This window comes from Rhincodon typus, chromosome 40 (genome assembly GCF_021869965.1).
Source record: "Rhincodon typus isolate 14 chromosome 40, sRhiTyp1.1, whole genome shotgun sequence".
NCBI classification, from domain to species: domain Eukaryota; kingdom Metazoa; phylum Chordata; class Chondrichthyes; order Orectolobiformes; family Rhincodontidae; genus Rhincodon; species Rhincodon typus.
This window is the reverse complement of record NC_063371.1, coordinates 13,105,492-13,128,717: the sequence shown is the minus strand read 5'-3', so window position 1 is coordinate 13,128,717 and position 23,226 is coordinate 13,105,492. Positions and strand designations below refer to the sequence as shown.

General features: G+C 43.2%; 2 protein-coding genes across 4 annotated transcripts in view; both read right to left on the bottom strand.

Moving 5' to 3' along the window:
* Positions 1 to 23,226, bottom strand: part of LOC109926765 — a 741,111-nt gene that overhangs the window by 173,550 nt on the left and 544,335 nt on the right. The gene's annotated exons all lie outside the window — the stretch shown is intronic.
* bin3 (bridging integrator 3) overlaps positions 1 to 23,226 on the bottom strand; it is a 118,720-nt gene that overhangs the window by 45,704 nt on the left and 49,790 nt on the right. For all 3 annotated transcript variants that reach the window (XM_048618591.1, XM_020533191.2, XM_048618590.1), the window contains 2 exons: positions 4,331 to 4,472; positions 1,489 to 1,623 (listed from right to left, as the gene is read on the bottom strand). In XM_048618591.1, coding sequence (XP_048474548.1) covers positions 1,489 to 1,623; positions 4,331 to 4,472 — 277 coding nt within the window. The remainder of the gene's footprint in view (positions 1 to 1,488; positions 1,624 to 4,330; positions 4,473 to 23,226) is intronic.

The following is a 23,226-nucleotide window of genomic DNA, read 5'->3' as shown; positions in this document are numbered from 1 at the left end:
TATCCCAGAGTGCCTGCTAATAATTGACCAGAGGGCACAGTGCAAACCCATGTGTTTAGGCTTCAGCTAGATTCACATCCTTGCCCTGGGACCACTGACGAAGGTGGCACATAGATTTTATTTCACCTTAGCTCTTTGCCATGAAATTTCTCCCTGATCCAGCAGGTCTAATAATGGGATCTGTCTGCCCCTCAGGTCAGTCCACTTCTGCACAGTTCCCAAGAATGGAAAGCTGCAGGCATTCATCATCAGTGAGCAGACAATGATATTTGATTTCAGAGTTTAATTTAAGAATTCGAGTTGTATAAAGTTGATTCCCAGTGGAACTTTCCATAGCTATGGTTCTGAAATACCATGGCGAACACTGCTGAACATGCCTGCCGCTTTCAAACAGAACTTTCACTTCAAAGACTAATGACAGCCAATAATCCCTGGTATTCTTGCAATACACATGTAACTCACTGCACCAGAAAACCAACACAGATTTGACCTTTTTTCCCCCAGAGGTGGGTGAAAGACTTTTCTTATGTCATATACTTAGAAAGTTCAAATTGAACAAGAACTTGAGGTGGTGATTCAAATTTCAAACAAACCACACAATAAACTAGTCAAGGGGATGTACCGAATGAAACAATAGGTTCTGCAAACATGAGGAAACAGGGAATATTCCCCTTCATTTCCATAACAAAACATTTAAATGCTTAGATAAGGTTTATCCAAGTTTTGCAGACTAGGAACCCAAATTAAAATAAGACATATTCTCATCCATCTTTAGCACCCTAATTGGGAATAAAATATTTATCCAATAGTTATGGGCTGAAGCAATTCCAAAATGTATTCTGAATAACTCAACACTGTTTGCTATGCGCAACCCTTATTGAGAAAGGAATTAGATTCTCATTTGAGAGAGAGAGAGAGAGAGAGAGACAGACAGACAGACAGAGGCATTTACAACATTTTAAAAAAAAAAGAGGCCACTCAGCCCACTGAATTTATGCTAGCTTTCTGGGACTGAAACAATCCATCCACAGGGTGGGATTCAAAAACAAATTTGTGGAAACATACAACTGTTCGACAATCAAAGTGAAACAGTATAAGATGCCCACAAAATAACGTGAGATTTAACCAACGTGTTGATTTTTTCATTCTCAGAGACTACACTTTCTATTGAAACGTTCATCTGAGACGAACGCAAGAATTAGGAGCAGGAGTACTGAAATATGAAGCAAAGTTGAGCAAGAGTACAGCAATCCTACTCATGAAGAACATCAGAGGGAAGTATCACAAAGCACTCTAACCTCTCAAAGTTTACAGAGAGATGCAAATCCTGTGAAACAAAGACCCATCACTATTGATGGGCAGGGAACTGAGAACCCACTCTCCTGCTCGACTGTTGGACAGGTCAATGCTTACTCCAAGTAACTAGTGACCAATTCACAGTAAAGAAACAGTGTTGACAGTGTGGAAAAGTCAAGGCTAGGTACCTACCTGTGCACGAATCAGTGCTTCAAAGCTTGGCTGAAAGTAATCAATGCGGCTGTTGTAAAATTTTGGCATCTCTTCAAGCAGCTGCTTGTTTTTGGCTTCAAAATCCTCACGGACTGGCCTTAGCTCCTCTTTTGCCTAGGAAATGAAAATAACCAAAGACATGTTATCTCGGGGTTTTGTCCCAAATTTTAAACTGACCCTGAGGGACACAAACTGAAAATAGCTATGTACAATAGGAGAGTAAGTGGACCTCGTGGAAGTGATTCCAACAAGTTCAGCCAGGTGGACATCACAGAATCTGAGCTCCCTGACTGAGGATTAACGTGGGAGCCCTGGCTGACAGATAATAAACAGGAGTCTCAGAGATTCTGTTCACTCTGAGAGTTGCATCAGTGTCAAGGACTTACCACATGTAAACAAAGGGAGACTTGGCAACAGGACACCAGCTGTCCTGAGTTATTACACTCACATTGTCAAATTCAGCTCAGCCTGCTTCAGGTTTGAAGGCAATTCTCAACATTAATTAGGAACACAGTTGAAGAGAAACACAGTCAAGTTGTAGAACCAGGTTTTTTAGTCACAAAGTGTATCAATTATACTTTTATTGGGAGGACATAAACAGAAATGGCCGTATGGCTTAGCAAGAAGCAGACAGGCATGTTGCTGATAAAATAAACACGCATGCTATCCAATCTATTCATCGAGCACTCAACAGCACAGATACAAAAATACTTCATTTAAAAAGCAGTTTTGCTTCATTCATTGAAGAACAGCAATTCCCTAGTGCACTCTGCATGGTAATGTCTCAACCCAATCAATTAACCTGGCAGCTAACCAGCACCCTTCTCCCATGCAGTGTAAGTTGGTGTGCCCTTTGAAATCCGGAATTCTTGCATCTGTCCTCATGAGTGCTCAACAGAAAGCTTCAATAGCATATTGCCTATTTCAGGAATCCTCAACTTCGACATCAACAAGAGGCACAAATTTAGGAAGGAAGATATTTACGTACATCACAAGAAAGAATCAAACCGAAATAATAAGCCAGAATAGTTTAACGGTGCAATGCATTTCAGATCAATTGTTAACGAATGGTCTGATTTAATTTATCCTGCATAATCAGGAGAAACTCCTGGTCAGTTCGAATTAACCTGGATAAGTAGCCTTATGTTGCAGAGGGGATGTCACTGGGAAGCATTCTTTCAGGAATAAAATTTATTCATCATGTTGCCTGGCTTCCGTTTCTGTGGCACTAAAACATTTGGAATTTGGCTTTGTTTTATAGGTCCAAGGCACGTAAACTAAGAGGAGCGAGTTTATGCTACAACTGTACAAAACTCTGGCTAGGCTTGGAGGATTACATACAATTGTGATCACCACATTTCATCATAATTTGATCACACGATAGATCCATTGGGGTTTCTCTAGAAATGAAGACCTTTAGCTTTGGACAGGCTGGGTTCTTGTTCAGACTTCAAGGAGTTATGTAAAACTACGAGAGGCCAAGATAGAGTGGATAAGGGACGACCCTCCTTGCATAAAGAGGGCAACAACCAGACTGAAAGCAATTGGTTGAAGGATCAGAGAGGAGTTGAGGAGAAATGTTTTCACCCCAAGGGTTGTGGATGTCTGCAATTCACTCCCTCAAAGGATGGTACAGCCAGAAACTCATCATTTTATCAAAGTTCTCGGATATACAACTTAACGAGGGGCAATCTCTAGGATGCTGTAGAGTGAGAATTGGCTAGAAGCCTATTCATCAGCAAGCACAGGCACAATGGACAGAATGGCCTTCTTCCGTACCATATGTTTTCCACGTCTTGGAAAGAACTACCTGTTTGAACCAAAATTATCTCCATACTTGATGGGACATAAAAGACAGGCTACACAGCTTATTACGTGTTTTTTCTCGTTCGCCTCTCCTCTTGCCATCTGCTTTCATCTCCACAGCTCTTTGTTTGTTTTTTATCCTAATATCCCTTGTCCCTGCATTTCAGCTCCCTTGATAGCTCTAGAAGGTTACTGTACAGTTAGATACTTCAGTCTCACGTTCGTCAGGGTAAAGCTTGCTCAGCTAGACTGAGTAGCAGTGCACAGCATTCAGAGACATGGGATACATGGGCTCCAGTCCCACAACATCGTCGAGCTCCCCATGATGTCTGCACGTCTTGGGGCAGCATCGTAGCAGTGGTTCGCACTACTGCCTCACAGTACCAGACGCCTGTGTTTGATTCCACTCTCAGGTGACTGTCTGTGTGGAGTTTGCACATCCCAACGTGTCTTTGTGGGTTTCCTCTCGGTACTCCGGTATCGTCCCACAGTCATCCCCCATCCAAAGATGTGCAGGTCAGGTGGATTGGCCATGCTCAATTGCCCCATAGGTTAGGTGGATTGGCCATGCTCAATTGCCCTGCAGTGTCCAGGGATGTGCAGGCTAGGTCAATTAGCCATGAGAAATGCAGGCTTACAGGGATAGGGGGTGGGTCTGGGTGGGATGCTCTTCAGAGGGATGGTGGACAAAGTGGCCTCTGTCTGCACCACAACAATTCTATGATCTGTCTTGCTGCCGGGCTTCTTGTCAGGACATATGCACAACAACGTTTAGATTTGTAGACAATTAGCTCTTGTCTGGCCCATGCGGGAGAGAAGTCTATGTCAAGTGATGAGTCACTTCTTTCCTTTGCGGTCCCCACAAAAGCCCCCTTAAGTGGTTGGAGCTATTTGCACATCACGACTGAGCTTTGCAGCTCACTTTACATGGAAGAACAGGGCCCAAACTACATCTGTTATGTCACCAAAACATCAGCAACCCCTTGAGGCATGTCAAGCTGTGCTTCCACCTTACCTGGTGAAGCTTCACAAGTACAGGGCCAGACTTCTCCTTCTCCTCATACTTCTCCACTTTGGACTGTAATCTTTTGTAGTCTTGTAAAGTCTGCTCTCGTCTCTTCACTGCCATGTTGAGACTGGGGAAGACGTTACTGAACCTTGATAATGACAAAAGAAAACACAATTGAAGAGAAGCTACTAAAATCCTCCTGTTATGACCTTAAGCATGGGACACTGGGGTCGGTTAGCTCACTTGGTGGGACAGCTGCTTTGTGACACACAATGACACCAATAGCGCTCTGTGCACCACCAACACTCAGTAGGAGCAGTGAATACCATCTTCAAGATGATCTGCAGAAATTCACCAAGGCTCCTGCGACAGCACTTTCCAAACACAGGACCACAACCATTGAGATGGTTAACTGGTACACAGGAACACCACTCACTGCAAGCTCACCCCCATCCTGAACTGGCAATGTACCTCACTGTCACTGAGTCAAAATCCTGACAGTCTCTTCCGAACAGCACCATGGACTGCAGTGGCTGAGGAAGGCAGCTCATCACCACCTTCTCAAGGCCAATTAGCAATGAGCAATAAATGCTGGTTGAGTCAGCAAAGCCCACATTCCAACAATTAAGAGAATAAAGGTTGTTGCAGCACATTTTAAACACTGATGCACCTCACCTTCTTAGTTGTGTTAGTTTTAAGAAGGTCCTTATTCCATTTGTTAGTTCATTCGTATTTTGATGCTAATGGATTTGCTGCATTTGCTGTTTTGGTTTCAGATTTCCATGTTTTTGTTCAGCAATTCCAGTTCACAGGCACAAGATGCAAAATTTGCACACAAAACCTCACCGTGTAACTTGTCCGAGATTCCCTTTCAGCACCACTGCAATGCACTACATTTGTGCATTCACATCTGTTCAGGTTCTGCTCTGTCCAAGCAAATCTGTTGCCAAATGGAACAGGAGAACAGATGGTGGTTCTACTTCAGTGAAGGGATAACTGGGTGCAAACCTGACCAGATGAATCAAGATTGGGAACAAGAAATCAGTGGCAATAAAAACAAAACAGAAATTGCTGTGGAGAAACTCCACAGATCTGGCAGCATCTGTGGATAGAGAAACAGAGTCTTATCCTGTGCAGGAGTACAGGCTCCAAGCGATACAGCTGATTATTAAGTTGTAAGGAAGGTCAGGAAAAGATGTACAACTTTGATCACTTACAGTTGGTCAGGTCTTAGTTGGGTTTATAGTTTCTAAGGGCTGTATTCTGTAGCAACAAGGAACAGGAAATAAGGGCCCAAAAGAAACAGATATTATTTGATATGACCCATCTTCCACAAGGTTTAATTTAAAGTGGTAAGTCATGGCAGAAGAGCTCAAAGCTGTGTTGTGCTCATCCTGCTCCATGTGGGAAGCCAGGAATAATTCCAGAGCCTGGAGCTAGCACATGTGCAGGAAGTGTCTCCAGCTGCAGCTCCTGGAAATCTGTGTTTCGGAGCTGGAGCAGCGGCTGGGAATACTGTGGAACATCCGCTGAGCTGAAACACATACAGAGGTGGTCACACTGAAGCTAGGCTGAGACAACAACAGGCAGAAAGGAAATGAGTAACTACCAGGCAGAGTAAGAGTGCTAAGCAAGCAGTGCAGGAACCCCCTGTGGCCATTCCCCTGAAAAACAAATATACCACTTTTAGGGGGAATGGCCTGCCAAGGGAAAACAGCAACAGCCAAATTTGGCACACCATGGTTGGCTCTGCTACTCAGGGTAAGAGCAAAGAGTGTAAGAATGCAATAATCCTAGGGGATTCAATTGCAAGTGGAATGGAGAGGCATTTCCCTGGTCACAAATGAGACTCCGGGATGGAATGTTGCTTCCCTGATGCAAAGGTCAAGGATCTCTCAGGGCGGCACAGGACTTCCGCGATTTAGATGCTGAACAGTCAATGGTTGTGGTACACTTTGGAACCAATGACAATGTAAAAAACAAGCTGACAAGTAGGACCTCAAAAAGTAGTGATCTCAGGATTACCATCAATGCTATGTACGACTCAGAGGAGTTACAGCAGAATATATCAGACGAACACGTGCTCAAAGAGATGGTCTGGAGGGAGGGTTTCAGATTTCTGGGGCATTGAGACCAGTCCAAACTGGACAGGTTACACCTGGGCAGCATCATCACTGATGCCCTGCACAGTTTATTTGTCAGAGTGATTTGCGGAGGGTTTAAACTAAATTGGCAGGGGGATAGGAACTTTGGCAAGGACACAGAGGAAGGGGAATCACAGACAAGAACAAAAGGCACGGAAGTGACTCCTTGGAATTCTCGAGGGTAGTGACAGGCGGAGGATTCAAAGGCCAGAATCAAACAAGGCCACAGGAAAAATTAGTGGGACAAGGAATGTTAAAAAGACAAATCTGAAGGCTTTGTGCCTGAACTACAGAGCAATCTAAATAAAGTCTCTCAAGCTCATTTCAAAGCACAAGGAAGGAAGCTATTCAGCATCTCAATGCTTACTCTACCATTGCATTTAATGAGAGCAGGAGCATACAGCTTCTCAAGCCTACTCTGCAAATCAATACAATTATGGTGGAGGTTCTATAACTCATCTACTTTCCTGACCTCTCCCTGTAATCTCTTATTTCCCAGTGGGAATGCAACTCTGTTGACACCAGCCTTAAGCATATTCAATGATGGAATGCACACATTGTTCTGGGGGAAGAGAATTCCAAAAGAGTCACTTCCCTGTGTGTGTGTGTGTGTGTGTGTGTGTGTGTGTGTGTGTGTGTGTGTGTGTGTGTGTGTGTGTGTGTGTGTGTGTGTGTGTGTGTGTGTGTGTGTGTGTGTGTGTGTGAGTGCGAGAGAGAGAGATGGTGTGTGAGAGTGAGAGAGAGAGAGAGACGGGGTGTGTGTGGGGTGGATGGGTGTGTGTGTGATGTGTGGGTGGGTGGGTATGTGTAAATTAATTCCTCATCATCCCAGATGACAATGACCCTCCTTTATCCTGAGACTTGATCCCAGTGTCAACCCCATCAAGATCACAAGGATGTTCGAAAATTCAGACAGAGCACCTCTCATTTTTCTAAACACCAACAAACATAGGCCCAACTGACCCAGCCTTTCATTGTCGGTCACTCTCATTTGGTGAAGCTCAGCAAATGATCTCTCTCAGCTCATGTTCGTTTGTCCAGTTCATATCTCCTAAATTCCCGACCAGCATTCAATTCTGTTCTGAATTTTTAAGATTGCTCTTTGCCTCCCAGTCTAATCTTAAATGAGAGTGTTACTGATGAACCTTCAGTGTGGAAACAGTTTACTGACATCAGACATCAACACCTCGGGAGTACGCTGCTCAGTCACTCCTGACTGCTCCATCATTTAAGACACTGTGGCTAATATTCCAGCTCAACATAATTTCCCTGCACTATTCCCATATCCCGTGATACTTTTCATACCCAAAACAATATCAATCCCTGATTTGAATCTACACAAAGACTAGAATTGCACAGCCCCCTGGGGGAGAGAATTCCAAAGGCTCACCAACCTCTGGGTGAAGAAATTCTTCCTTGTCTCAATGCTGTATAGTCTACCACTTACTCTGTGGATTCACCTCAATCTCTTCTCCTAAGATAGCCCCACCATTCGAGGAATCAGTCTAGTCAACTTATATTTCACTCCCTCTGTGGCAATATGTCCTTCCTTTGGTAAGGACACCAAACTGCACACAATAACCCAGGGGCTACCAAGTGCAAGGAGGCTCCTTTGCTCCTGTACTCAATCCCTTTTGCTGTGGCAGCCAACATTTCACTTGCCTTCCTTTGCCCTAAACTTTAAACAAGTTCTTTATACCAAGCGATCTGGCTGGTGTAAAAGGTGAAGAACAATCCTTGCCCAAAGGAGCAAACTAGAGTAAAACATATCAAAACTGAGAGAACAAGGTTGATTTGTGGCTCAAACAATGTGTATTCATTGTTTCATCAACAAGAGGAAATCATGATAAAATGGAACCCAATTAAGTCAGAGAAATACAGTATGTTAACATTCAAAAGCTGCCCTGTAAATATGACAGTAAATGTCTATGGAATGTCAAGGCTGCAGATAAAAATGATTACTTGAAAAAATGATTTCGGCACAGTAAGTGAACACACAAATCGTTGTGCAGCTTCTGCTCATGGAATAACCTTGTTGCAGGAGGAACGCAAGCAAGAACATCCACAAAGAGATCAAGGAGATCCGCAGACAACAGAATGAAGAAGCATAATGATTAAGTTGCCATCAACAGGAAATGGTTGGGAACTTTAAGCAAGCATCGAATTGTGGAGAGATGCGTATTTAGGATATCTGCTAATTGGCAAACTCAAAGGCAGACTTAGTGCATGCAAAGCCAAAAGAATGAAATACGCAGTTTGGATTTTCAGACAAGCAAATTTTGTCAGTCAGAGATAACCAAAAGGTCACCCTCTCTGAAACACAAGAAAAGATTCACTTTCAATTCCAGAATGAATGGAGGATCAAACAGCAAATTAAACTTCCTGTGAAGTAATTCAGTAAGAAGCTGGGAGTTGACAAAACAGTCACAGAAACAAGGATGCAGAAAGTTTGAGATAAATTACCAACACTCTGATCAAATATCTCCACGAGCAGCCAAAAGATTCTCGTTGTACGAAACTGTTTATTTGCTCTACGCATTGAAACTTGGCCATTGAGAAAGGGGAGACAAAAATCTCCTCACCATCAGCATCAAAGATACTTCCGATCAGCCGGACAGGTCAAATAAAGGTAAACAGAAAAGATACAATGCAATGGCACGGAAGCCCATGCGTGTTGGCCCAGCCATGTCTAGAATGCAGGACTCCAGTATACAATGGCAAGCATCAGAATTGGCAGCTGAGTAGGAAAGGGAAGCATGCAAGAACAATGAACAAAACAATGTGGAACAGGATTTTCCAGAACCACTGTCAACTTGGAATATTTGCAGCAGGAAAAGAGACATTCTATCAGGAGGAGACTATTCATCCTCTGGAGCCTGTTGTGCTATACAGATAGACCATGGCTGTTCACTATCTCAACTCCACTTACACACCCTAGTTCTACGATCAAAGGAGAGGGAGAAAAGCCAGCACTGGGCCTCTGCACAGATGGCTGGGTTTGCAGAAATTTTCTAGCATTCAAAGAAGGCTTGTATTCATGGAGTTTGGAAGAGTTCTGTGGTCCAGTACCAATACCAAATCAACAAAGTGGTTTGTGTCCAAGGCAACACTGGCTCCCCAATCTGAAACCAGCCCGCAGCCTCACGAGCTCATGACTGACTGGATAACCAAAGTTTGCAAGCAACTCGCCTTCAACACCTTTTTTGCACTGTCAACCAGTCAAAGGTAGAAGCTTTTCATTCGTAAATACCATGCACACAAACAAAAGTTGGGGCAGCAAGTGTAAGAGTACGAAGAAAAATGTTAGCTGTCTGCTTTGTTCGACAAGAGGCATACAACTAAAATTGCAAAACCTTGCCAAAATGTTTGGGGCAATAATCAAAACACAGAGATTTTCAAAAATTCCAAGACAACATGAATAAACGTGCAGAGTGAAAATGACTGGAATATTAGGATCGACAAAGCTAAATGTGAGGTATTACATTTTGGGAAGAGAACAGGTGACAAACTAATAGGAAAATAATAATCTAAAAAGTGCACAACAAAAAACAAATCTGCACATACAAATACCCAAGTCAGGGAAGGTTGCAATGCAGGTTAAGAAGGCTATTTTAAAAAAAAAACAAACACACCAATTCACTCAAATAGTTACAAAATACTACAGACACTGCAAATCGGAAAAAAAAACAGAAAATGCTAGAGTAACTAAGCAAGTCGAGCACAATCTGGGGAATGAAAGTCAGTTAATGTTTTGAGTCTGATATGATTTCTTCAGAATTTAAGCAGCTGAGAAATGGTGATTTTTATGCTGTAGACTGTGGGAGTAAAGGAGCGAGTGGAACAGATGGTGAAGGTCATGGGAGCAAAAGACAAAGCGAGTGTTAATGGTGGTAAAGGAGAGATAGAGATGTAAGATAGGTGCAAACGACAGGTATACAAAAGGTGAAAGTGGGCCTTTTCTGATGAGTGCATAGCCAACAAGACAGGAGTTCGTTTTGTTTTTTTTGGGGGGGAATGGAAGACAGCGTTTGACCCTCTGGTTCCTTGCCAAACTATCTTGCTCCATATTTAGATTTCCATCCTGGCCTGCTGAGGTGTTCCAACAAAACTCAACACAAGCAGGAAGAACAATATCTCATTTACACTTAGGCACTTGACAACCTTGAGGTCTCAGCATGGAGTTCGACAACTTCATAGCAAGACCTCTTTCGTCCATTCTGATCACAGACCCTATTCCTGGCTGTGTCTTTTTTGTACCTTTTTGTCTTTGCTCGTTCCAGACTTGGAAATATATTGCTGTTACTTCAGTGTCACTGGATCAAAATCCTGGAATTCCACTCCCTGATGACGTTGTGGGTTAACCTAAAGCATGTGGACTCCAGCAGTTCAGGAAGGCAGCTCACCATCACTTTCTCAAGGCTAACTTGGGAAACGTTACTAATGCTGGCCAGCTAGTAACACCAATATCTCACAAAAGAATAAAACAATGTTTGTTGCAGATACTTTCACAAATCTCTGTAACAGACATAACATGGCATTGGAAGAAATAACATACAGCTGTTATCCCAGTTCGTGATATCTTGTAGCATACGTACATTCCAGGTCAGGCTGTAATATTAGCCAGGGCTAACTCATATTCTTACCTGTTCATGTGCATAATATCAGTAGTTGAAAACCCAATCATTTGTTTTCTTTTGTTTTTGTTTTCAGGTTTGCGTGTTCCAGCCTACCCCTGATCACCCAAGCTATTGTCATTGCAAAATTATGCAACCATGAGAATTAATTCACACAATGACAAGGGAAGGATTTTGTGCCAAGGAAATTCAACTTCTCAGACTCAGAATGAGGAGTAAACTAAAGACGGATGTCAGCTTCTCAGAAGGAGCAACCTCTGTTTTAAAATGATTTCAGACATCCTTGTGAAGGTGGTGGTGAGATGCCCTCTTGAACTACTGAGGTCCTTGTGGTTACTACACACAGTTGCGTTGTTGCTCCAACTGAGAGATGTGCAAGGTCATTTCAGCAAGCAGATGAGAGCCAATCACACTGCAGTCGGTCTGGAGTCACATATCAACCAGACCAGGCAAGCAGCAAACATTTCTTTCCAGGAAGGACATTCACAAAGTAGTTGGTTGTTTGACCAAGAATGGCGTGTTCCAAAAAGGGAATCACAGCTAGCTCAGGTAGCTGGATCACGGATAAAGAGCATTGACAGCATCACAGCGAGGTGGGTGGGGACAGAACTGATGATTAGCCATTGAACAGTGCTTCTGACCATTGCATGGTTAGGCCTCGCTATATTCACAAGACAACTTGGGACCCAGCAGTAACAGGATTCCAAGGTCCAATCTGGTACACCAGTCACGTGTTACTGTAGTGCAAATATGATGGCAAAGCAAGTGAAAACAGAAATACTCCAAATGTGAACAGATTGCCCAGTCTTTTCATATTTCACCTCATGAGTATCAAACTGCAGGTTCAGAAATCGAATCACATCGCCATCTAACCCTCCAACATGAAGCAAGAAGCGCACTAATGCTGTATTCATCGAATCATAGAGTCCCTACAGTGTGGAAACAGGCCATTCGGCCCAACAATCCACACCACCCCTCTGAAGGGCATCCCACCCAGACCCATTCCCCTACCCCTGCATTTCCCATGTCTAACCCACCTAACCTAAACATCCCCGGGCACTATGGGCAATGTAGCATGGCCAATCCACCTACCCTGCACATCTTTGTGACTGTGGGAGGAAACCGGAGCACCCTGAGGAAACCCACGCAGACAGGGGAAGAACGTGCAAACTCCACACAGACAGTCGCCCGAGGGTGGCATAGAACCCAGGTCCCTGGCGCTGTGAGGCAGCAGCGCTAACCACTGAGCCACCTTGCCGCTGTGTAGGCCAGAAATGTTGATACATATTAATTCTTGGCAAAAACTCAAATGAACAAGTACAAACAACTTCACCTACTCCATTTGTGTGGCTTTGCTCAAATCATCAGTTACTAAACGCAAACCTATTTTGTAAGAAAAAATTCCAAGTAACCACTGAGCAATACAACCAAACTGATACAGGCTGACTGCACTCTTTAATTCTGCTTTGTGAAACAATTTGAGACCCGTATTGTCTGGCCAGTGTGTAGACATCTGTTGCTGAATACTGGGAAGAGAGCAAATATTTGGAATTGCTCCCAGACCACTTCCGGGTGTAATCTGTTTCAAATAACAAAGGATAATTCATCAGACAAGCACCATCACCTTGCATCCATCCTGAAGAAATTATGTACTGACAGTGTGGAGGAGACTGCTCCTTCTCTAAAATTCACTGAATTCCCCCAACAGCCTGACGTTGATTCTGATCTCCGATTGTAGATTATCTCCACTTCCTGGGTCCTCAAGAGCAGCTTGATGGGGGCAAAGTTTTCCCAAAGTAGTTCCCTGAATGGGACTTGGGCATTGGCCTTTAGGTCCAAAGTTTATTTGATTCAGAAGCACGGTGCCCGTTTGTTTTCTTTTTGGTTTTGATTTTATATTCTTGTATAATGTTCAAACATCAAACCACTTTGTAAAGATCACATGTGACTCACTTCTGGAGGAACTGTTGAAACCAAAGCGCGGGAGACCGGAGGTGGCTCTGTCACAACTCTTGGACTGGAGGTGGAGTTTGAAACGAAAAGAGTGATGATGAAATCAATTGAACAGCAGCCAACATGTGATGACTGTCTCATTTTGTTTCCCTTCACTGAATGAAATGAACACTCCAGGGCAGGCTCACAAAGAATGTACTACTCATCGATCCTAAGTAACTGCAGACTTGGAACACAGTGGAAACCTTCACTTACTAATGTACTTACTCAAAAATAACAGACATAGCCGCTGGGACACAGACTGCCAAGGCTGTGCCTGTAGTTTCAACAAACCACATTTAAATAGCACCTCAAACATAGTAAAGTGCCTCAAGATGCTTCACAGAAACAGTTGTTAAACAAGATTTGAAACTCAGCCAAGGAGTGATACATGACCCAAAGCTTGGTCCAACAGGTCTACTTTAAGGCATGTCTTAAAAAAAGATAAGAGAGGTGCTGAGGCAACAGGCTGAGGGCCCAGGAAGTGGGAGGCCAGTCCACCAATTAAAATTGGGAACATCTAAATGTCAAACCATGTTTTGACAACATGCTAGCCACTGAGTGGGTGGCACCATGAATCACTCACATACACTGCACCCAGAGTGTGAGCACACAGACTGAACTCCAGCCTCAGCAGACAGTGTTCAGAGGGAAAGTCCGAGCACAGCTCTCAGATGATGTCTGGGATCAGTTCATCAGTAGCTGGAGCATGACAGCAACAGCTTGGTGGGAGCACTCTCCTCTCTCTCTTTCTTGGTCCGGAGCTAGCAGGTACAGGATCCCTTTCTAGGGACTTTTAACACATAATGTAAGCTGACATTCCCTTGTGGCGCAGAAGCCATGCTGCACTGTTGCAAATGTCAGTTTACGTGAGATGTTACCACTGAGGCACCACTTTCCCTCACAGGTGGGCTCAAAATAATTCCGTGGCCGCTCCTTCAAAGAACAAGCAATAGTTGGAGTACACTGCTTCCTTGTGCAACATTTAAAAACAGATTAGACAATCATCATTACACTGGCAGCTTTGTGCGTGTTAATGGTCTCCCTTGTTGCCTACATTACAACCATGACTGTGTTAGAAAGCATCGTGATAGGCACTACATGAAAATCCAAGGTTTTCCTTCTTCAAGTGTACATTAATTAACAAGGCACAAATCGACTGGGTAGAGTATGTTACCATCTTTTTAATGTATCAGAAAGTTGCCCATGACACTACTCACGGTGAGTCACTGAGTTATTGTTCAGCTGTTTCTGTCAAATCTGAATGAAGTCAGGGATACTGTCTTCTTATGACTAAATAATCAACATTATGTTGTTCATGACTGGTATTATGGCACGTGGACTGGTACTTTGGGGATTTAATTTTACAATAACATGAAAATTATAAAGTTACTGCCTTTGTATTTTATCCTATCCCCCTTCAGTGATGTGTTAAAATTTGACCTTTCAACGCTTTTCAAGTTCAGAATGGATTGGAAGGTGGGAATGAAGTTTTAGCAATTGGAAACAGACAGCTGGTAACCAGTTGCAGTGGCCAAGATGGTTGAGTCGAGGTTTAATTCTCCAATTGAATGAGAAGGGAGTCTTAGCATCTGGTAGCTCAGAAAAACAATTCCTGACAGTGCCCGAATAAGGTTCCGAAACATTTTTTCTTTGACATTATATTTTGAACTAACGCAACAGAAACTGCTGGAAACCAAAAGGAAAATTTTAGAGCAGCTTAAGTAATGACAAATATACCCTGACATACAGAATGCACAGTGCAGAATGCATAAACATCACACCAATGATCTGGCAAAAAGTATCAAGACTACACCCAGGTTTGCAGGAGAGAACACCTTCATATGTAAACTTCAAGAAAACATTAAAATGCACAAGAATTAATAATTCAATATGAAACTATAATTATAGTTCTGGCAAAGCATAATTCCTTGCTGAATTTAGTTTGTTTAACCTCTTAATTTTAGCACTGCAGATGTCAGCAATGACTGAGACAAAGAAAGCCTGCTTCAAAAAGAAGCATTTTGAAAAATTTGCAGGTGGGGAGGGGAAGAAGGTGAATCACACAGCACCATCTTATGTTTGGGCTTTGCAATCACAAGGTGATGAAGGAAGAGAGTTTGTTTCTATTCTAAACATTGACCTGGGAAACTGAAAATGGATACGGTTGACCAAGATTCAACTCAAGGTTGGCAGCAGGCGATAAGGTTTGCAAACAGATGGCTCGCAAAGACAAGAATTTTAACTCAGATTGCCTGCACAATATTAAATGAGTAATCACTAAATGCACACAGCCACAAGATGTTTCACAGGATTCACGTTCTGTAGCATTGTGCTGCTCTTGCTGCTCTTCTGACAACTGTGTTAGATAAAAAGAACGTTACCATAGATGAGTGCACCCAAAGACAATGCTGATTGTTAGCTGAGCTGTGTAATAGCTGGCTGAAATGTTCCTGAGTGCAGTTTGCCTGTTGTCCAGTAAGACATTCAGGCATAATGGCTGAGCAGGTGACAGCTACTTCTGCCTCTAAGGTTCTTCCTGTGCAGGACCGAAATGTCACCAAAGGTAACACTTGCATGAATCAATGTGGAGCTTCACTGCTGTTTTCAGCAGAACCTTGGGTTCAGAAAGAAATTTGAATCAAGCAGATCCTGACTGCTTCAAATAAGCAAGGCTCGAATGCAGGATTTGTAAGATACTCTGATCAGCAACGAGCAGCGGACTGAAACCTGGCCTCTCCCTTTCAGCTGATGCAACCCTGAATAGGTTATCGATGAGAAAGGTTTTAACTGGCTTCAAAGGGTTGGAGTTTGAGACATGCTCACCAAAGCCAAGTTTGTAAAGCAATGCCCAGAGATAACATCAGTGGGCAGCTCCCAGCTCAGTGGGATGCAGTACGTGATAATTAAGATGTGTCAAGCCAATTTCACCAGTTGCTTGTCTCTGGCATCAACAAGGGCCACATTGCTTGTACCAACATCCACCAGGTTAGCAACCACAAAGAGAAGCCATGCTGACCAAAACCTTCATTTCCCCGATGAACACAAGAAGGGACTTTCTAGGAATTTTGCTGAAGGCTTCTACAAATCCAGCCAATGGTGGGACAGAAAACTGCAGCGAAACTACGACAGTGCTCACAGCCCTTCCTGCAGGAGCAACAAATCCTTGCTTGTAGACTAGGTCAGGCTCGAGGCAGAAGTGGCAGGCTTGCATCATCACTTTGAGTTGCAACACAAACTGGTGCCACAGCGAAATGAGTCAATGAATATCGTATTTAAATCTAACAAAGCTTTCATCACGCAAGCCCATTTACAGAGGCTTAGTCTGACCTCTTGTCATGTGCGGCACAAGTACTTACTTGTGCAAACAACAAAAAGAAAACTCAGATAAAAACCAGCATTGTGGAGCCTGTGCGCTTGGACCTCACAGGATATTGTCATCGAATTATGCTTATTATGACGAAGGGATCTTATCCACCTTTTCTAATGAGAAAATGTCACAGCTTTGTGTGATATGTGCTGCTTTGACATTTTATTCCGATTGCTGCAGCCTGAAAGCTGAGTGATGCACAAAGCATGCAAATTGCCTTTCAGAGTACACAGAATATATATCCTTTTTAAAAGAAAGTTTATTCCAGCTTGAAATGCAGCCTCTGGTCAAATGTCACTCGGCCAAGCTACACTGTGTTTGTCTCCACTTGCCCAATTAGCCCTTTGCCATTTCTGTAGAATCCACTGGTTTTCAAATGTCATCCTGTATATTTAGTAAAGATGCGATTTCTTGTGCAGAGTGCTAGCTCTGCTCATCAAAATAAAGACAGAAATTAAAGCAAATCGCCAATATTGCTGTTCAGTTTAATCTGAAGATCTTGAGCAAAAGATTTCTAAATTCGTACTCTGTAATCAAGTTTCCAGTTGGAAAGAGTTTGTGATTTACTTCAATAGACAATACTTTGGTTGCGATAACATAACTAGGGATTTGAAGAACACAGGCAAGCAATTTTGGGGAGGTTAAACAATAAAACAAGGATAAATTCCTCCACTAAAATAAGCCTGACTGGTAAATTAATTTGACAATTGCTTATCTGTTCCCAAGTGTACAGGTCAGGGTGTCAATTCATAAGTGACAACATGACACGGTGAGTAACTGTTCATAATTGTTCATGTATTGAGTTAAATTACAAGCGAGTCGTCTAATAAAACAATTCAAAAGACATTTAAGTCACCCCGAATTCTTGCCCACTTCCTTGGACTTCACTTCAAAAACACTTTTCCACTAAAACATTACCACGTTTTCAAATTCATGAATTATAATTTCCAAAGGCTTGTTTACTCAAATTAATGACAGTGAGGTGGTTCATGCACAATACTGTAACATAAGCAAATGTGTCCAGGAGAAATATCCATAGATAAATTACAAAATGTAAGAGGCAGGGTTGCCCAGAGTTGTGTGGAATCTTGCTACACATAAATTGCATTTCTCACAATGCAACAGTAACTACACTTGAAAAGCTAAGATTGAATACGAAGATCATAAAACATGTGATATAAATGCAGACTATTAAATCATGTTCGTTAAATACAGTGTTTGTATCTAAAAAATAAATACAAGTCTTGAAGCAGGGAGGGGAATGATTTCCAAATTTAACACAGAGCCCCTATTCTCATACTAGGAGTCTGAGTAAAATGGTGGGATTACGATGAAAGGCAGATCATCATAATTTGATGAAATCTGAATGTTGGATGTACGTTATTCACCCAGAAAAGGAATGGGCTGTCCATCAAAATTACTCCCTGCTGCAAAGATCATTTAAAGTTTAAAATTTTTCCTACAAATGGAAAATATTCCCAGAAGTCCAGGTCAGTGAAAATGCTCCACTGATCTGTCTTCAGTGAGTCAATGTTGCTCTCTGTGAATCATTCACAACCTTGTGTGTCAGGGACGACCCAAAGAGAAACCTACCACCTCTCTCAGAGAAAAGAATATAATGGATGTTTTTACTTTGAATATTGGTTTATGCTGAACTGGCTTTACATCAAGTACAAATCAAATTCTTGGGAAAGCATGCGCGAGTCATTGACAGGTTTTGACCCTGAACTGAAACATGAGCCACTTCACATGGGACAGGAGGTCTAACAACCCACTTTATCCGTATGTTAGAAAAGCAACCTTTCTAGGAATTCTCCTCTGTCTTCTTGCTTTTACTGAAGGATTTACTCCTGCAACACCCACTGGTGAATTATCAAGTGTTGAGACTGTGGCTGCTGATTCCTGCAATAGCAGAACGTTTTGTCAAGGGAATGGAGCTGGTTTCTTTCTTACAAAAGGTGTGGATTTAATATTAACCCTATCATTAGAAACCTACATCTACCCCATGTTATAGAGTCACACAGCACAGAAACAGACCCTTCGGCCCAACCAGTCCATGCCGAACATTATCCCACACTAAACTAGTCCCACCTGCCTGCTCCTGGGCCATAGCCCTCCGAGCCTTTCCTATTCATATACTTATCCAAATGTTTTTCAAACATTGTATTTGTACCCGCATCCACCCCATCTTCAGGGAGGTCATTCAACACACAAACCTCTGTGTAAAAAATTTGCCCCTCATGTCTTTTTGAAATCTCTCTCCTCTCACCTTAAAAATGTGCCCCCAAGTCTTGAAATCCCCCATCCTAGGGAAAAGACACCTACCATTGACTCTATCTATACCCCTCATTATTTTATAAACTTCGATCAGGTTACCTGTGAACCTCCTACGCTCCAGTGTAACAAAGTCCCAGCCTATCCAGCCTTTCTTTATAACTCAAACCTTCCATATCCGGCAACATCCTGGTAAATCTCTTCTGAACCTTCTCCAGCTTAAGAATATCCTTCCAATAACAGGGTGACCAGAACTGGACACAGTATTCCAGAAGAGGACTCATCAATGTCCTGTACAACTTCAACATGACTTCCCAACTCGTATATTCAAAAGGGCTGAGCAATAAAGGCAAGCATGCCGAATGCCCTTTTAACCACCTGCCCATGTATGTGAAGCAAACTTCAAACAGTTATGTACCTGAACCCTTAGGTCCCTCTCTTCTACAATACTACACAAGCCTTACCATTAACTGGATAAGTTCTGTCCTTGTTTGTTGTTCAAAATGCAATGCCCCCCAGTTATCCAGATTGAACTCTATCTGCAATTTTTCAGCCCCTTGACCCATTTGATCAAGGTGTCTCAGTAAACTTAGAGAACTTTCTACACTTGTCTACTATGCCACCAATTTGGTGTTGTCTGCAAACTTATTCGCCATGCCTTGTATATTGTCATCCAAATCATTTATATAAATGACAGACGAAAGAGAACCCAGAATCGATCCCTGTGGAACATCGCTGGTCACAAGCCTCCAGTCCGAAAAGCAACCCTCCACCATTACTCTCTGTCTCCTGCTGTTAAGCCAATTATGTATCCAATTGGCAAAGTCACCCTGAATCCCACATAACCTAACTTTATTAATTAGTCTACCATGTGAAACCTTGTCAAAGACTTTACTAAAATCCAAATAAACAATGTCTACTGCTCTGCTTTCAATCTTTTGGGAACTTCCTCAAAAAACTCAGTCAAGTTTATGAGACACAATTTTCCTCGCCTAATACCATGCTGACTATCCCTGATCAATTCTTGCCTCTCAATGTCCATATATCCTGTTTTTTTATAATCACCTCCAACAACTTACTCACAACTGAAGTCAGATTCACAGGTCTTGTGAAATGACCACACTATATTGATTATAACACTTGAATCCTTTGCAGTGAAAATGGCCTGAAAACCTCTGCTGTTACATCAGGGAGATAGAAAGGCAGGCAGGGACAGGACTGCCAGACAAACTTGCAAATGTACTGTCAATGTGCAGTGGGAGGATTCTCACAGGAATATTCATTCACCACCATCAGCTGGCCAGTGTCAAGGCTGGTACTCCCATACTTGTGTGTGTTTAGGAGTTCAAATCTCTCAGGGCAGCACAGTGGTTAGCATTGCTGCCTCACAGTGCCAGGGACCCAGGTTCGAATCCACCCTTGGGTGACTGTCTGTGTGGAGTTTGCACATTGTCCCCGTGTCTGAGTGGGTTTCCTCCGGGTGCTCTGGTTTCCACCCACAGCCCAGAGATGGGCAGGCTGGGTGGATTGGCCATGCTAAATTACCCATAGTGTTCAGGGACGTGTAGCTTAGGTGGGTTACAGGGGAATGGGTCTGGGTGGGCTGCTCCAAGGGTCGGTGTAAATTTGTTGGGCCGAAGGGCCTGTTTCCACAGCATAGGGATTCTGCGAATACTCGGCTGTGACAGGCACAGGAAGAATAACAACCATGGTAAGTGGTAAGGTGAGTAAATGCAGACATCACTGTTTAGTTTGGAGAACTTTCCCTTCTCGGCCACTTGCCAGTGACAAACCTTGATCACATCACACTTTGCTCCCAACGAGGTTAATGCGTACTCAACAGTTCCAATATTCCATAGGCTTTTCTTTCCCTTAACCCATCAGTCTTCCTGCCATCTAATCATTCCAGCCTTTCATACGGTCATAGGCCTTCTCCTAATAAGCTCACTCCTGCCCTGCCACTCCCTCCTTTTCCCTGGTCTGTACTTGCCCAAACCTTGCTATGCATCTATGCTATTCATCTCAGTTCCAGCTCTGATGAAAGAGCATTGAGCTGAAACATAAATTGTTCCTTGTCTTCCCAGCTGCTGCCTGACCGGTTGAACAACTTTACGTCTGTTTAATTCGAGTCTCTAACATATGCAGGATCATACTTTTGTCTCAGCTGTATTTTGGATTATTGACTCAATTTTCTAGGCACTTTTGTGAGCAATCCGGGGGGGGGGGGGGGGGGGTGCTCACTAATGTTAGCCTCACAAGTGGCCTTTTCCCCCCAGTTTCTCTCCACAGCTGGTTACCAGTTTTGAAAACAGTGAAGGTGGGTAAGCAAAGGCAATTGAACTAAACAGGTTGCTTGGCAGCGGGAGATCAGACCCATGGATCGCAAGCAATGTGCCCAGAGTTAAGAACCCCAGCAATATTCTGATCCCCTAGACCCTTTGCTAAGGGGAAACGTAACTCCAATATGGAAAGGGTCTCAACTAACAGAGGTGTGACACTCTCGTCAATATTTGGGGGTGAGCGCATTAAAAAGTGAATTTTGAAATGACTTCTTTTTTCACAGCCCTCTATTGGGCACAGTTGGTCTTTTCCACATTGCTGTGATAGTATTCACGGTCACCTCAGTCAAAGGAACTAACTCCAGATTTTAGATCAAGATTTGCTCCTGCATTGATTCATTGCTTTGAGCACGCCCTTCACTCTGCTGTGACGACAGACAAAATCCGGGGGAGTAACTGACTGAGAAAGCAATTGCATTTAAATAACGGCTTTCACCACCTCCAGATGTCGGAAAGTACTTCATGACCAATTCAGCGCTCCAAGAAGCGAAGTTTAACGGATTTGTGCCAACGTCTGGCATTCTTGTGCGAGTGCAAATGGACATAAAATACAACAGAATCATCGAATTCCGACAGTGTAGACACAGGCCATTCAGCCTGTCAAGTCCACACTGACCCACCAAAGAGCATCCTACATGATCCCGGTAATGCATATTTCCCATGGTGAATCCATTTAATTTGCACATCCCTGAACACTACAGACAATTTAGCATGGCCAATCCTCCTAACCTGCACATCTGTGGACTGCGGGAGGAAACTGGAGCGCTCAGGAGGAAACCCATGCGGACACAGAGGGAGAATGTGCAAACTCCACACAGACACAGTCACCTCAGGGTGGAATCGAACCAGGGTCCCTGGCGCTGTGAGCCAAGAGTGAGCCACCGTTCCAGGAACCAATTCAGAACAAACGTACCACTGAAGGAGGACTCTGGTTGACTGTTTTTGAAGTGCAATCCAGTTCGTCTCATGCTCCATATCCCTGAATTTCTTTTCTCTCTCCTTCAAGTATCTAATAAGAAAACAATCTTTGCCCTCTTGCAGAAAGCATCCAGCTGCTTTCACCACAAGAAATACATCATGAACAACCAATCGCAAAAACATTTCCATGCTCTCTCACTCATTTCAATGATTAAGCTGTGATTGGGTGTTTAGTTGACCGACATGCTTATTTGTTCCCACAGAAGGTTTAAAAAAATCCACTGGCTGGTACTAAAATCCACAGACAGAGCGAATAGCTGCCAATTAGCTGATAACTTGTTGCTTAGTGACATCGCATCCAAAGAAGCAATATCACTGAACTCATTTCAATATTTCCGACAGCAGTGCATATCAAACTGATGGAATTGCTGGCTTTCAGAGTCACTGATCAAAGTGGGAATTTTGCCTTCTGACAGTTACACTGGCGCTGATTTGGATAATAGCGAGCAACGAAGAATAGAGTCAGAAGCTGTCATCGAGAAGCTCAGAGAGGAATTGTGGCAGCAAGCGCAAGCACATTTTTTAAATAAAAATTCCTGAGCAAAAAGCTGCCCTGAAATGTGGTTTTGCATGCACACTGTGGGCTCGTCATGCAGATAGGTGGCACTATAACACATGACTATTAGGTGCAATGAAGAAGAAATCCCAGGACCACGCGTCCATTTAATTTCTCCCAAGTGTCACAGTTTCTCTCATTCTTTCCCTCCAGGTGCTGACTCATGCCTCCAGGTTACTCCCATAGTGACTGTTCTCCACGTTTTGGCTGACAGTTGGGAGACTACCCTGACAACAGACAGCCTGAGCCCAAGCTTGTCCATGCTCAGCAGTCATCCCAAGTGGGGAGTTCAACCCGAACGACCTTTCCTGCCCTGATCCGGATCACCGAGGGTGCAGTGTCTCACCTCAGGTTCAGCATCGCAATGCACATCAGCTTTTGCACTTCCTATTCACTCATGGTCTGGGAGGCTGACAAGACGCAAGCCCACAATTTGTTGCCCAGCCCTTGTTGGCACAGGGTGGTGGGACTTCTTGACCTTTTAGAGGCCATGCAATCAAAGTGGTATGCCTTGCAGCAGTTTTGTACAACAGCATATATTGCAAATCACAAATCCCAAATCCTATGTAGGCTGGACTTGGGCAGTACCACAGATTTCCTGAAAGTATGTGACAA